General features: G+C 41.6%; 1 protein-coding gene and 2 pseudogenes across 2 annotated transcripts in view; 1 reads left to right on the top strand and 2 right to left on the bottom strand.

Moving 5' to 3' along the window:
* Nucleotides 1-214: 214 nt before the first annotated feature.
* The window catches only part of prkcq (protein kinase C, theta), a 73,596-nt gene continuing 57,768 nt past the window's right edge, over nt 215-16,042 (bottom strand). For both annotated transcript variants that reach the window (XM_060902977.1, XM_060902976.1), the window contains exons 11-18: nt 13,089-13,255; nt 11,510-11,683; nt 11,318-11,409; nt 11,164-11,226; nt 8,813-8,951; nt 6,130-6,318; nt 4,416-4,544; nt 215-2,356 (exon numbers count right to left, since the gene is read on the bottom strand). In XM_060902977.1, coding sequence (XP_060758960.1) covers nt 2,198-2,356; nt 4,416-4,544; nt 6,130-6,318; nt 8,813-8,951; nt 11,164-11,226; nt 11,318-11,409; nt 11,510-11,683; nt 13,089-13,255 — 1,112 coding nt within the window. In that variant the 3' untranslated portion in view covers nt 215-2,197. The remainder of the gene's footprint in view (nt 2,357-4,415; nt 4,545-6,129; nt 6,319-8,812; nt 8,952-11,163; nt 11,227-11,317; nt 11,410-11,509; nt 11,684-13,088; nt 13,256-16,042) is intronic.
* LOC132870253 (small nucleolar RNA U3) lies at nt 11,761-11,961 on the top strand (annotated as a pseudogene).
* On the bottom strand, nt 12,843-13,035 carry LOC132870252 (small nucleolar RNA U3; annotated as a pseudogene).

Below are 16,042 nucleotides of genomic sequence, written 5' to 3' on the forward strand. Positions count from 1 at the left end.
TGAAAAGTGTAAAAATAAAGAGTTTGAGAACTCAGTTCTGGCCTGCCGTGCTTCTGTACTCCGGATCCTGGGTTTCGGCACCACTGTTGCAATCGTTTAGGGTGGGTGGAGCACAGAAGCACGGCAGGCCAGAACTGAGTTCTCAAACTCTTTATTTTTACACTTTTCAGTGATGATTAATATGGAAGCTTTTCAGCTGTTATCTACTGCTCTCACAGACACACACAAGCCTTCTGGTTGGGGAGAGTCTGCTTCCTCTGCTCTCTCTCTCTCCTTTTTATAGGGTGTGGTCACTGGGGAAGACACAAACACAGGTTAACTAGGTGTAGTGATTCTGCCACTTACCTTCCCTGCCTCCGCCCTCCGTTCACAGACCGATGCTTGACCATGCCCCCGCTGCCACAGCAACACTCACCTGTTCTTTTGTGGACACCTTCACTTGGATTCTGTAAACTCGTACCTAAAAGCATCTGTTGTAATCTTAAAAAAACAAAAACAAAACCTGATGCTCATAATGAACAACCTTTCAGTATACTCAGTACTTATTGAGGTTATCCTATACAGCTGTGGAAAATTAATGACTCATCACACTATTCGGTGTCACCCAGAAAAGGATTGGCTTCCTTTTGAGTCTGGTTCCTCTCAAGGGTTCTTCCACTACATTCACACTGCAGGCTGAAGTGACTCAAATCCGATTTTTTCGCCCATATGTGACCTGTATCCGATCTTTTATTGACAATATGAATGACACAGATCCGATTTTTTCAAATCCGACCCAGGCCGTTTGGATATGTGGTCCTAATTCCGATTCCTATCCGATCTTTTCATATGCAACTTCAGTCTGAACCGCCAGGTCGCATTCATCCGACTTACACGTCATCAACAAGCCACAAATGTCACTATTCTGCGCTGAAGTAGGCGGCGGGTCTCTCAAAAATAGTTACAACAACATGGCGCATGACATCAATGCGACTCCGCACCCACACGTTCCTTTGAACGGAGGTTGCAGTCACTACCCCGCAGAACGCCTGAGCCAAAACCCTTGCCCTCTTCCTTCTCTCAACCTCCTCCTTAACATCAGGCTATTGTGCATGTTCTGGCTCCGTCGCAACAACAACTGCATCATCGCCAGGTACTCCATGCTGGCTACTGTCATACACAGGAAACTTTAGGTTACTTCCGTAAACACTGGCCATGCTCACTGCGTGTGACGTCGTCGTATCCTGCAATGCGCATGCGGAACACTTTTAGGTCGCTTTTCGTTCGTACTGAGGATCACATACAAGTCGCATATATTTGTTAATGTGAACGACCTCACTAAAAAATTGGATTTCACAAAAAAATCAGAATTGAGCATTGAGCCTTGCAGTGTGAACGTAGTGTTTATGTTATATCTGGCTTGCTTATGTGGGAACTAAATCTACATTCAGATTTCTGTAAACCTGCTTTGGGTCAATGTTTATTTTAACACAAGTGTTCAAAACACTATATAAATAAAATTGAATTTAATTGAATAGTTAGCCTAGTCTTCTTCTTATCTTGCTTCTAAAGAATTTTACTATAGACACACATTCCTAGTGGTAGTTTTAGATATTTGTGAAACATGATTAATAATTGCAATTTTTATAACTTACACAAAGATTTTAGGCAGTAAAAATAATACAAGTAATATACCTATGAGTAAATCCATATATCCATATATTACATTCATGTATTTTGGCTTTCATGTGCAGACTATATTCTTTACACTTTGTTAAAATACCTTGAACACTGCAAACTTGATTTCACCAATATCAAGACTTCATTAACTCTAAATAAAACAACATTTACAACAAACAATTGTCAAACAACAAAAGCAATTAGTCACACAGGCTCTGTAATTAAAACCACAAGAAAACCTCTCTCACACGCATACATTCTCAGCTGGATTTTTACGTCAGTGCACACAACTTACAGCTGAAACTAATTCTGAAATCCACATGTGCATGCATGCAAAGGTCATGGGTTTTTTTTTATTAGTGCAAGTATGTGGAATGGTTTGAGAAACCTCCAACATCAGTTGACTTCTTTTAGCACAGTATAAACACTGACACTATAGTATAATATTTCCTTTACTGATTTTCTTCATTACATGCGATGGTCTTCTGGGTGCGCAGAGATGATGGTGTGAGTGAGAGAGAGAGCGAGAGAGAGAGATTCAGGGGTTCTTAAGGTGAGCCATTCCTGGGTTAATAAAAGAGAAGTTCTTGAACATAGTCTGGTCCACACTGTTGATGAGGGTCCGATCAGCACAGGACAGCCGAGGCTTCTCATTAATGAACTCCTTATCAAAGTTACTGCAGTCACTTGGTGATTTCTACAAACAGAGAGCAGATTTAATGAGGATCATTTTAATGGAGACACATAACAAATACAATAAAAACTGTTATCCATTGCTTTTCATGTTCTATTTGGGTCAAAATACAGGTCAGAGTAAACAGTTTAGATTGGAGTGTTTTATCTCGTTCACAGAGTGACAGTGTGGCTGCACCTTCCAAAAAATATACCGGTAGGCCATTTCTATTTAATTGACTAATATAACTACTGTTCAGCTGTAATTAAAGAACAGCAATCAGTCACTAAATGGGAAATGACTTACATTTTTGTGTAATTTTAGCCACTTCCTATAATAAGGTGTACGTTTACATTATGTTTATTCAGAATCACTTAATTGCCTGTGAACTTTTACATACATTTTTATATTACATTACATAGTAAGGCACCACAAGCTGGCCTAGTGGTTAGCATGTCCGGTTCTCGATCGGGAGAGTGCAAGTTCTACTCGTGGTCGGGTCATACCAAAGACCATCATAAAAGTGGTACCTACTGCCATCTGGCAAGGCACGCTGCAATACAGATGCGAGTAGGGAAGTCAAACTCTCATGGTTACCAGAGGACTAGCTCCCCCACTGTAACCCTAGCTGTATCCTTGACTTGCAAGTGACGTCAAACCAAAATAGAAACTCAGATGTTGGCCATGTTGGTGGATATACACCAACGACGTTCCATACAACATTCCATACAAAACGTAGTCACTCGTGCGCAACTCTCTTTGTTTTTCCACTGCTTTAAGGGTTCTTTTAGCTGTGCCATATCAGTGCTGTATATGGTTGTGGTCACAACAGTACACTGAAAAAAATTAAACATTGGCTCAAATTTAAAAAATTGAGGTAATCGATCACACCTAATATTGTAGTGTTATACAATATAAATAATTCATTTGATTTGACCTGAAATATTTAACTTCATGTAAACCAATTTCTGATGGTTGAACCAAAGCAATTATTTCAGATTTTCCTAAATTAAAATAAATACATTGTTTTTTTAAATATTTTTTGGGGGGCTTTTTTCACCTTTATTGGATAGGACAGTGTAGAGACAGGAAATGAGCTGGAGAGAGATCGGGAAATGACCTCGGGTTGGAATCGAACCCGGGTCCCCGGATTTATGGTATGGCGCCTTAGTCGACTGATGCCCTTGTGTCAGGAAATTGGGCATCCTTTGACAGGTGTTGGAGAGTAGGTTCAGATTGTTATCGAGTAGCTCAAGAGCAACAGTGTTAAAGGCAGAGCTAAAATCCACCACCAAGAGCTTTACATAGGTATTAGTGGATGCACAGGTAGTTCTGGAGGTGGTGAAGTTACAGGTCTACTATATCCTTGACCAAGCAGTTTGCCCTGGGAAGTGACAAGTGAGTCTGTAATTGACTTCAGTTGGCCAAATATTGGGTGCTCAAAGGTCTTCATAATGAATGGAGTGAGTGCAATTGGCCTATAAACCTTCAGTCAGGTTACCTTGTCCTTCGTGGGGATTGCGGTGATATTGGCAACTTTGAAGCAATCTGGGACCCTGCATAATTGCAAGGAGGTAATCCAGGTAAATTCAACACCTAACTGATCTGCACAGTGTCATAGGGTGGCAGGTGGGACACAGTTAGAATGGGCTACTTTCTTCATATTGTGCTTACTGAAGAGCCTGAAACAGCATCCTCTTGTTTCACTGACAATGATGGTTGGGTGGTGGGAGAGTGGAGGGTGGTAGATGTGATGGGGACAACTCTGAATTTGGCTCGGAGAAGGGGTGTGTTGGGTAGATGTCAATCGGGGAGAAGTACTGTGAACTCTGGCCATACCTTTTAGCGAGAAATTTAAATGCGCTTGCGACACTAAGTACCAATCTGTGGACTAATTTTCCAAAAAAACAATAATGTTCATGGCAAATTAATATAGTTTTAGACACATTGTTTATTTGCAAATAATGAAGATATGGTAAATATTTTAAACTGTATAAAAAAAAAGAGGTAACCCAGGTCAGTAGGACATTTAACCCCAAATCCTGAACAGAACTATATAAATAGTTGAATGTTTTAAGCTTACCACAGTGGGTCTGAATGGTGGCTCCACTTGCCGCTTTTCCAACGCATTCCAGTCAGTGTCTCTGAAGAAAAGATGTTGCCGAATATTTCCCTTCACACCCAGTCTCCTCTCTGGCTCACGCACGAAGAGCTGTTACCAAACCCATAAAAAAGTGTCATAACTCGCCTTCCACCACTCATGGCAGAAATTAGCCCACATTAGTTGAGTGATTATGATATTATAAAGATATATTTCACACACTGGCTTATCTGGTTTAAAATGCAGATTTACAATCAAGTAAAAAGGCAGTATTCCTAATGACCCTTTGTACACACTTCTCTAATGACCTTTTGTACACATGTTCTCAGCCAGCCTCATAACTGGAGATGCCCAGGAGTCTGTTCATAAAGTTTATAGTGAATAGAATTTTTGTTCATTTAAAAAATACTTAATAATAGGATTTTCCTGAGATGTTCAGAGTCACCCTGACAATCCTGTCATATTGAGAGAGAGTCTGATATTATTCTATAAGAAGAAAATGGGTTTAAGCATGATACAATTTAGGATTTTTTTTGTTGTTGTTGTGTAAATTGGTTAGTGATCGACAGTTTATTATTATTTGGGCATTTGTATCGTCAACCAGTGGTTAAGCTGTTTTTTGCTAGTTGGCTGATGTGTGTACTAATACAGTTATACACAAATTATACAATTAAGTGGGCTGCACAGTGGTGTAGTGGTTAGCACTGCTGCCTCACAGCAAGAAGGTTCTGGGTTCGAGCCCAGTGGCTGGCGGGGGCCTTTCTGTGTGGAGTTTGCATGTTCTCCCCATGTTTGTGTGGGTTTCCTCCGGCTGCTCCGGTTTCCCCCACAGTCCAAAGACATGCTAATAGGTTAACATGGGGCAGCCATGGCCCGAAGGTTGGGCTGAAGTGCCCTTGAGCAAGGCACCTAACCCCCGACTGCTCACCAGGTGCTGTAGCATAGCTGCTCACTGCTCTGGGTATATGTGTGTGCTCATTGCTTACTTGTGTGTGCATGTGTGTGTTCACTGCTTCAGATGGGTTAAATGCAGAGGAGACATTTCACTGTGCTTAAGTCTGTGAATGTATGTATGATAAATAAAGGCTTCTTGTCTACAATTATAATAAAAATTTTAATAATTTTTTAAATTACACACACAGACCTGCTTTTCACATTCAATCCCACTGCTGTTTCTATGAATATTAATACAAATATTGTACCATAGAATGAACACAAATTCTGATTATTACCTATAATTTTCACCTAATTATTTCTTAAACATCTAAAATCTCATCTCATTATCTCTAGCCGCTTTATCTTGTTCTACAGGGTCGCAGGCGAGCTGGAGCCTATCCCAGCTGACTACAGGCGAAAGGCGGGGTACACCCTGGACAAGTCGCCAGGTCATCACAGGGCTGACACATAGACACCCATTCACACTCACATTCACACCTACGGTCAATTTAGAGTCACCAGTTAACCTAACCTGCATGTCTTTGGACTGTGGGGGAAACCGGAGCACCTGGAGGAAACCCACGCGGACATGGGGAGAACATGCAAACTCCGCACAGAAAGGCCCTTGTCGGCCACGGGGCTCGAACCCGGACCTTCTTGCTGTGAGGTGACAGCACTAACCACTACACCACCGTGCCGCCCACATCTAAAATGATTATTAAATAGTATATCAATCTCAGTTGAATACAGTTTTTAATACCTTAATGAGAATGTCTCGTGCATCTCTGGTCAGCCAGCGAGGGTAACAAGGGTCATCGGTGCGTATGGACTGGAACAGTTCCTCCTCATCATGCCCATGGAATGGTGACTGACCGATCAGCATCTCATACAGAAGGACTCCGAATGACCACCAGTCCACTGAGGTGCCATATTTCTGCCCGAGCAAAATCTAAAGCAGGACAGAGTACATAGTTTAGATCTGGGGTGATTAATGTTATCCAATAATGCTGCACATTATCATTCCAGACAAACTGTGGCCACATCTATTTTAACTTAAATGACGATTAGGTACAAGTCCTATTTAGCTGGAATTAAAAAGCAGCAGCTCCACTGGTGCATTGCAGATAAGACTAAAGACATAATTTCTCATTTAGTTTTCATCAGATGGCATGTCTAAACACCACATTAATACTCACTGTTTCGAAATGTAAGGGACACTTGTCATCTCTTTAAATTTTATAAAAATTCAATTGTCATATTTATAATGAAACACACTATGGCCAAAAGTATATGGACACCCAACCAGTCATATCAATAAATTCTTCCACACTGACCTTGGCAAACTTTGCTTTGTGCACAGAGACATTGTCATGCTGGAACATGTTTGGGAAAGGTAACCTTAGGCCCTGTTTACACTTGGTCTCAAGACATGTCTTGGGCGATCAGATGACAAGTGGACAGTTGAGACACATTGCCGTTTACACCTGTCTAATCATGTTTCTCCAAGGTGTCCAGCTGACACCTGTGTTCAGATTTCACATCTATGTCACTTTCACCAGAAGGTCAAAGGGCCATGTGCACAGTTATGTTAAAAACATTAAACCTGTACCATACCTACATTCATTAGTTTCTTGCACTCCAACAACAATCAATGCTCCTTTCCATTTTTTCAAGCATCGGCATGCTGTCACCAAAACAACCAACATGTCCTGCATTAATGACACATTTTCTTATTACATTTGTACCAGGGATGCCTCAGGACATATTAGCATTTACACTACAAAGGATATGTGGTCAAATGCATCCCAGACCACTTCAGCAACAGGTTTGAGTGAAATGTGTCTTGAATACGTCTTTGTGGTTGATTACACTTATATTTAGCCCTGTCCACTTGTGATCTGACCACCCAACAGGCTTGTAGTACTCGAGTCTGACTCATGCTCTAATTTGAAGGACTTGTGACTTGACTTGGACTTGAGCACTGATGACTCGGACTTGGACTTGTGCATTAACTGCATTTGGACTCGTAAATTGGAGATGAGAACTCAGATTTTTTCTTTATTTTTTGTAACATACCATAATAATTTGGCATAAGATATTTATCCATCCATCCATTATCTCTAGCCGCTTTATCCTTCTACAGGGTCGCAGGCAAGCTGGAGCCTATCCCAGCTGACTACGGGCGAAAGGCGGGGTACACCCTGGACAAGTCGCCAGGTCATCACAGGGCTGACACATAGACACAGACAACCATTCACACTCACATTCACACCTACGGTCAATTTGGAGCCACCGATTAGCCTAACCTGCATGCGTTTGGACTGTGGGGGAAACCAGAGCACCCGGAGGAAACCCACACGGACAGCATGCAAAACTCAAAACAGAAAGGCCCTCGTCGGCCACTGGGCTCAAACCCAGGACCTTCTTGCTGTGAGGCAACAGTGCTAACCACTACACCATCATGCCACCCATAAGATATTTATATCTACGTTAATTTTTGGACTAATTTCGTGCAAGAGTGTCACACCTGCGCGCCTTGGCATGTGCATCAGATAGACTCTCGGCTGCGCTCCAGACAGCACGCAAGCCAAGCGGACTCTTGCACTCGCGCCGTAAATGACTCACACCTGCACAGGATTAAGGCGCAATCAGCACGTCTATATAAAAACTGTGAAAACACACTTACTTTGCAAAGTATTGAGTTGCATTACTGACACATTACCAGGCCTTATTTCTTTGTTTAGTTTCCTGATTTCCTGTTTCTCGTCTTTGATTCTGCCGAGTCTATGATAGCCTGTTTGTACCTCGCTCAACCTATTGCCCATTTCACTGTTTTACAATTTTGCCTGCCATTCTGGATTGTTTACCTGTCTTCACTTGTATTAATAAACACACCTTCTGCACTTGCATCTGTCTCCCAACCATCTCTGACAGAATACTTCACACTCCCTGACAACGAGAATGCACATTCACCTGTTCATACGTCATGTTCAGGAACAAACTAATGTTAATGGTGCTAAAACGGCCACCGTCAAATGGTGCGGTTGGAGTCATTCTTGGACTCGACTTGGCTCAATAGTGGACTCGACTTGGACTTGACTCGATTTTTTTAATGACTTGTACTTGAACACTAGGGAGTCGAGACTGGACTCGGATTCGAGGTTTAGTGACTTGACTACAACACTGCCACCCAAGATGCATTTTCAAACCAAGTGCAAACAGGGTCTTAGTTCCACTGAAAGAAAATCTTAATGGTACAGCAACAAAGATGTTCTAGACAATTCTGTAGTTCCAAGTTGTTGCAACAGTTTGGGGAAGGCCAACATATGACTGATTGTCCAAAAAAATAACTGGTCAGGTGGCCATTTAGTGTTTGTGGTCATGTTCTAGTCTAAAGCATTAACAATATAAACACTATGGATGGCAAGTAATGAGTGCTTCACCTCAGGGGCAATGTAATCTGGAGTTCCACAGAAGGTAGAGGTTCGAGCTTCCCCCAGCATGTTCTCCTTACACATTCCAAAGTCAGCAATCTTAATGTGACCATCGATATCTAGCAGAATATTATCCAACTTCAGATCCCTGCAGAAGAATAACAATGCCAAATCCTTGGTCATATGATAGAAATATATGTTTGGCATGCTTGAACTGGTACAGGCTGGTCTGATTGCTACTTGTTCTTGAAAATGGAACAGGCAGGCTGTTCTCATTGCTACTTGTTTTGGTTAGTTAAATCCTTGAGATTTATCTTCACTCACACATTCTGCTCTCTGCTTAATGAAGGTTATGTTGACCAGTAATGTCTTTCTTCTTTTCATAAGACTATGATCCTGATGGGTGATGTAATGTACATAACGTCTCTCTTCTTTCATACAGTAGTGTAGTCTAAACCAGTGATGTAATGCTTCATCATCAATTAAAATCATCCAATTACATACCTACAACATACTCTTGAATGTGAATATATACTCATGTTTGTCCTACAATAAACTGAGAAACATCTCCGAACAGCTGTGTCTGTGTCAGTGACTGTTTGCTCCTGGATCGATCTGTGAGGCAGAACCTCTTAGGCGGCAGAGCGCCCCATTCCTCCATCATACTTTGTCAATTCAACCTCCTTCACTACAGACAGATCAAAACCTAACATCATAGATCAAACTCATTTTGTTATACAACCCTGATTCCAAAAAAGTTGGGACAAACTACAAATTGTAAATAAAAACGGAATGCAATGATGTGGAACTTTCAAAATTCCATATTTTATTCAGAATAGAACATAGACGACATATTAAATGTTTAAACTGAGAAAATGTATCATTTAAAGAGAAAAATTAGGTGATTTTAAATTTCATGACAACAACACATCTCAAAAAAGTTGGGACAAGGCCATGTTTACCACTGTGAGACATCCCCTTTTCTCTTTACAACAGTCTGTAAACGTCTGGGGACTAAGGAGACAAGTTGCTCAAGTTTAGGGATAGGAATGTTAACCCATTCTTGTCTAATGTAGGATTCTAGTTGCTCAACTGTCTTAGGTCTTTTTTGTCGTATCTTCTGTGTTATGATGTGCCAAATGTTTTCTATGGGTGAAAGATCTGGACTGCAGGCTGGCCAGTTCAGTACCCGGACCCTTCTTCTACGCAGCCATGATGCTGTAATTGATGCAGTATGTGGTTTGGCATTGTCATGTTGGAAAATGCAAGGTCTTCCCTGAAAGAGACGTCATCTGGATGGGAGCATATGTTGCTCTAGAACCTGGATATACCTTTCAGCATTGATGGTGTCTTTCCAGATGTGTAAGCTGCCCATGCCACATGCACTAATGCAACCCCATACCATCAGAGATGCAGGCTTCTGAACTGAGCGCCGATAACAACTTGGGTCGTCCTTCCCCTCTTTAGTCCGAATGACACGGCGTCCCTGATTTCCAAAAGAACTTCAAATTTTGATTCATCTGACCACAGAACAGTTTTTGCCACAGTCCATTTTAAATGAGCCTTGGCCCAGAGAAAACGTCTGCGCTTCTGGATCATGTTTAGATACGGCTTCTTCTTTGAACTATAGAGTTTTAGCTGGCAACGGCGGATGGCACGGTGAATTGTGTTCACAGATAATGTTCTCTGGAAATATTCCTGAGCCCATTTTGTGATTTCCAATACAGAAGCATGCCTGTATGTGATGCAGTGCCGTCTAAGGGCCCGAAGATCATGGGCACCCAGTATGGTTTTCAGGCCTTGACCCTTACGCACAGAGATTCTTCCAGATTCTCTGAATCTTTTGATGATATTATGCACTGTAGATGATGATATGTTCAAACTCTTTGCAATTTTACACTGTTGAACTCCTTTCGGATATTGCTCCACTATTTGTTGGTGCAGAATTAGGGGGATTGGTGATCCTCTTCCCATCTTTACTTCTGAGAGCTGCTGCCACTCCAAGATGCTCTTTTTATACCCAGTCATGTTAATGACCTATTGCCAATTGACCTAATGAGTTGCAATTTGGTCCTCCAGCTGTTCCTTTTTTGTACCTTTAACTTTTCCAGCCTCTTATTGCCCCTGCCCCAACTCTTTTGAGATGTGTTGCTGTCATGAAATTTCAAATGAGCCAATATTCGGCATGAAATTTCAAAATGTCTCACTTTCGACATTTGATATGTTGTCTATGTTCTATTGTGAATACAATATCAGTTTTTGAGATTTGTAAATTATTGCATTCCGTTTTTATTTACAATTTGTACTTTGTCCCAACTTTTTTGGAATCGGGGTTGTATAACCATGTTTATTGTGATTACCTGTACACAATGCCTTTTACATGAAGAAACTGTAGACCACAAATTATCTCAGCAGCGTAGAACCTACCATAGTGGTGAGAGAGAAGAAAGAAATAGTTAGGGGTGAATTTCTTTTCCCAAGGGTCTCTGTATAGGATCAGCATAAGTGTCTTACGTAGAGCGTGGGAGATCAAATCTGTGGCAAGCCTGGATGTGGAACATTAAATCTCCTCCATTTAGATACTCCATTACGAAGAACAGATTCTCCTATATGGAATATCCCCAAACATAAAGATATAAACATACACAGAAATATCTATATTTTTTGCTTAAAAGCATGTATTTGTGCTGTATGTACAGGTTTTACCTTGGTCTGAAAGGTGCAGTAGAGGTGTGTGAGAAAGGGATGTTCCCAGGCAAGAGACAGAACTCTCCTCTCAACCATAGTGCACTCCACATCATCGTCCATCAGAACCACATCTTTCTTGAGAGCCTTCACCGCAAAGAACTTCCCAGTGGTTTTCAGTTCAGCAAGAAACACCTATGAAAACATGCATCCAGACACAAACAGGAAATTTACATTTGCATGCATTTTTTTAAAATAAAAATTCTTGCTTATAGTTCTTTCAGGGATCATTTCTATCGTCACTAAATAGGAAATGTGATTTGGAAGTGTTATGCCTCTCTAATCACGATGATGTACTCTTCTGAGCATGAATCAGATTTTAGCAAATTATTTTTCTTCATGAGCTTTAATTATTGATGAACATTTTCTGCTTTTTATGAAGTATGAGAGGAAGGGTACATGACTAGAGTGATTCTTATGGTGGTGTAATGGTTAGCACTGTCGCTTCACAGCAAGAAGGTTCTGGGTTCGAGCCCAGTGGCTGACGGCAGGCAGGGGCCCTTCTGTGAGGAGTTTGCATGTTCTTCCCGTGTCTCCCCACATGGGTTTCCTCTAGCTATAATCTCCTTGCTGTTCCTCGCTCTAGACTCTCTACCCTGCGAGGCAGGTCCTTCAGCACCATGGCCCCCAAGCTCTGGAATTCCCTTCCTCAACCCCTCTGTGGCTGCTCTTCTCTTCCTTTCGTCAAATCTCATCTCAAAACCTCAATGTTTCATGAACATTTCTCCACCAGTGCATAAACTCACCACTCTTTAGCAACTCCTTTTTTTTTCCTCCATGTTGTTTTCTCTGACCTATGTAAAGCAACCTCGAGTTTGAGAAAGGCGCTATATAAATGTAACATTATTATTATTGTAAACTTCAGGTCAGGCCAAGAAGAAGCCAAGAAGCCTTTATTTGTTATTTGCACAGACTTAAGCACACAGTGAAATTCCTCCTCTGCATTTAACCCATCTGAAGCAGTGAACACACACATGCACACACACACAAGTGAGCAATGAGCACACACACATACCCAGAGCAGTGGGCAGCTATGCTACAGCACCCAACGAGCAGTTGGGGGTTAGGTGCCTTGCTCAAGGGCACTTCAGCCCAACCTCAGGTTGTGGCTGCCCCATGTTAACCTAACCACATGTCTTTGGACTGTGGGGGAAACCAGAGCGCCCAGAGGGAACACGGGGAGAACATGCAAACTCCACACAGAAAGGTCCCCGTCAGCTGCTGGGCTCGAACCCAGAACCTTCTTGATGTGAGGCGACAGTGGTAACCACTACACCACTGTGCCGCCATAAGAATCACTCTAATCGTGTACCCTTCATAAAAAGCAGAGAACGTTCATCAATAATTAAAGCTCATGAAGAAAAATCATTTGCTAAAATCCGATTCACGATCAGAAGAGTACTTCATCGTGATTAGACAGATGTAACACTTCCAAATCACATTTCCGAGTTAGTGACTATAGAAATGATTCCTGAAAGAACTATCAGCAATAATTTTAAGTCTTAAGTGTGCAATAGCATCTTTGTGTCTATATACCTACCTTGCCAAAACTGCCCTTTCCCAACATCTTGTGCAGGGTAAAGTCATCCAGGGTGAACTTGTGGTGCTCTTTATGTGGGACAGCATACAGAGGTTCGGAATCTTCACTGAGACCAAGACCAAGCCTGTCGCCCTCTAATGGTGAATCCCAGGTGACACACTGCTGCTCTGAAAGTGGCACAAAAATAGAGGTACAGAGTACGTATGCTACACTGCACCACAAAATACATGTATCACAATCTCAAAGTTTTTCAAATTTAAGAAAGGTGCTTTTTTTAAGTGTTTGAGTTCTCATTATTCATTTAAATCAACAAGACCATATATTTATTCCATATTCACTCAGAACATCGTGAGAGCAACTCATCTCACCTCATTATCTCTAGCTGCTTTATCCTGTTCTACAGGGTTGCAGGCAAGCTGGAGCCTATCCCAGCTGACTACGGGCGAAAGGCGGGGTACACCCTGGACAAGTCGCCAGGTCATCACAGGGCTGACACATAGACACAGACAACCATTCACACTCACATTCACACCTACGGTCAATTTAGAGTCACCAGTTAACCTAACCTGCATGTCTTTGAACTGTGGGGAAACCGGAGCACCCGGAGGAAACCCATGCGGACACGGGGAGAACATGCAAACTCCGCACAGAAAGGCTCTCGCCGGCCACGGGGCTCGAACCCGGACCTTCTTGCTGTGAGGCGACAGCGCTAACCACTACACCACCGTGCCGCCCAATATATATATGTACCGTATATATATACATTTTTTTCAAAAGTAGCATGTGTTGTGTTTCATCGAATATTTTAGGTAAAAATGATTTGAAAATCTCAACATTCAGTGTACTCTTACACATTGCTACTTTGTGTTGGTATTATGGTTATATGTTAAAATTGTGTGATGTAGTTTAACTTGTAAGCCTAATAGTTTCACTAAACCATATTTTTTCTTAGAATAGAAGAAAAGTAGGCTCCAGTAGTACTGGAATACTGGGGATTTGGATCAGTGGCAAGTTGTTATGCAGTAATATTATATATACACTCGAGTGTTTTACTGGGAAATACACCACTCATATTTTTTATACACGCTCCATCTGGGACATTGAGAACCAAAACCATGACATAAATCTCTATAGGTCACTCGTGAGGAAATTGATTAATTCTTTTGATAAATTTGGGTACTTTGTGTGTGAATGTATCGATATAATAAAAAAAAAAACACATTGGCTTGAAGACATGAAGTTTATCTTCTCGTGCTGAAAAACTCGCATTTTTCATACGAAATCCATCATGGATCTCATCTCATCTCATTATCTCTAGCTGCTTTATCCTTCTACAGGGTCGCAGGCAAGCTGGAGCCTATCCCAGCTGACTACGGGCGAAAGGCGGGGTACACCCTGGACAAGTCGCCAGGTCATCACAGGGCTGACACATAGACACAGACAACCATTCACACTCACATTCACACCTACGGTCAATTTAGAGTCACCAGTTAACCTAACCTGCATGTCTTTGGACTGTGGGAGAAACCGGAGCACCCAGAGGAAACCCACGCGGACACGGGGAGAACATGCAAACTCCGCACAGAAAGGCCCTCGCCGGCCACGGGGCTCGAACCTGGACCTTCTTGCTGTGAGGCGACAGCGCTAACCACTACACCACCGTGCCACCCTCCATCATGGATCTGAGTGACATATTTAAATAATATTGGCTGGTGTTGAGTGGTATATCAGATATATTCCATTCAGCTAGGATAACACTGAACGAGTCGAAGACGAGTAGCTGAATGGAATATATCTGATATAAAACGACAAAAAGCAAGCCAATATTGCATACATGCACACTGTTCATATCAGCATTCTTGAAGGCCAACACTAGCTTACCCGTGACTCATTGGTGTTAGCATGGCATTCCAGTTACCTTCTATCCCATGTAGTGTTAGTGTAGGCCAATGCTAGCGCAGGCCAATGCTAGCGTGGTCAAGCAGCATATTATTATAATATTCCCTGTGTAATTTACTTCGTTACTTTTAAAATCAACATCGACAACTACACACAATGGAGCAACCTGGCAGCCAAAAATTCTCTCAAAATCTTCCACTTTTAGCAAAGTAAACCTCGCGGCCATGTTTGTTTACAAACTGTCACAGTCACTCACTAGCGTGGAAGTTTTACATCTCCGATGTGTCCCTTTTCCAGTTTTTCAATGCCTGTTGGTATGTTTTTCTCTTGTAAATCCGTGTGAAGAACATATAATGAAGTTTTGGTAGCCTTTCGGGTGTTCAGCACGTCTTCAGTTTCAGTTTATTTATTTAGTGCTTAAACCTAGCACTGGATTAGCCTCGTCTTCTCTCTTTCCCAGTGGACAAGGAAATGATTGTGCACATGTGCAACAAAAAAGTTGTGTCATTGGATCTTCACATGAGCTCCAATGTGTGACATCATGTTGTCTTGACAACGTGCAATATTATAACAATGTTGCATGCTCATTCTCCATTGTGGAGAGTGGCGTAATACATGGAGGATAAGGGATATGATAATATTGCATGCCATCAGTAAACCCATGAGAAGGGAACAGAATACATGTTTTTATTCCATGGCCCGTATGTATAATAATTCCCAATATTTCACTCCAATGATGTCACTCCCAGTGTTTTCCTGCTAACTAGATGTGCATTGTTGAAATGGCAAACTGGTTCAAAATTAAAATTTTTTTGATTTAACTTGCATTTTTTGTGGATGTGGCCATATAATATAAAGAATATTACACAGTGGCACAAAGATATGAAGTTTATCTTCTTGTATTGAAAATATCTCACTTGTTCGCTTCGTTTACTCGTGAGTATGTTCACTACTCGAAGATAAACTCAATATCCTCTATATATTATGCTAAAACACAATAAAAAAATAATGTTGTGCTTCAGGGCAACAAAGATCTCTGAAATTCCCAGGAGATG

The sequence above is a fragment of the Neoarius graeffei genome, chromosome 21 (genome assembly GCF_027579695.1).
Source record: "Neoarius graeffei isolate fNeoGra1 chromosome 21, fNeoGra1.pri, whole genome shotgun sequence".
NCBI lineage: Eukaryota > Metazoa > Chordata > Actinopteri > Siluriformes > Ariidae > Neoarius > Neoarius graeffei.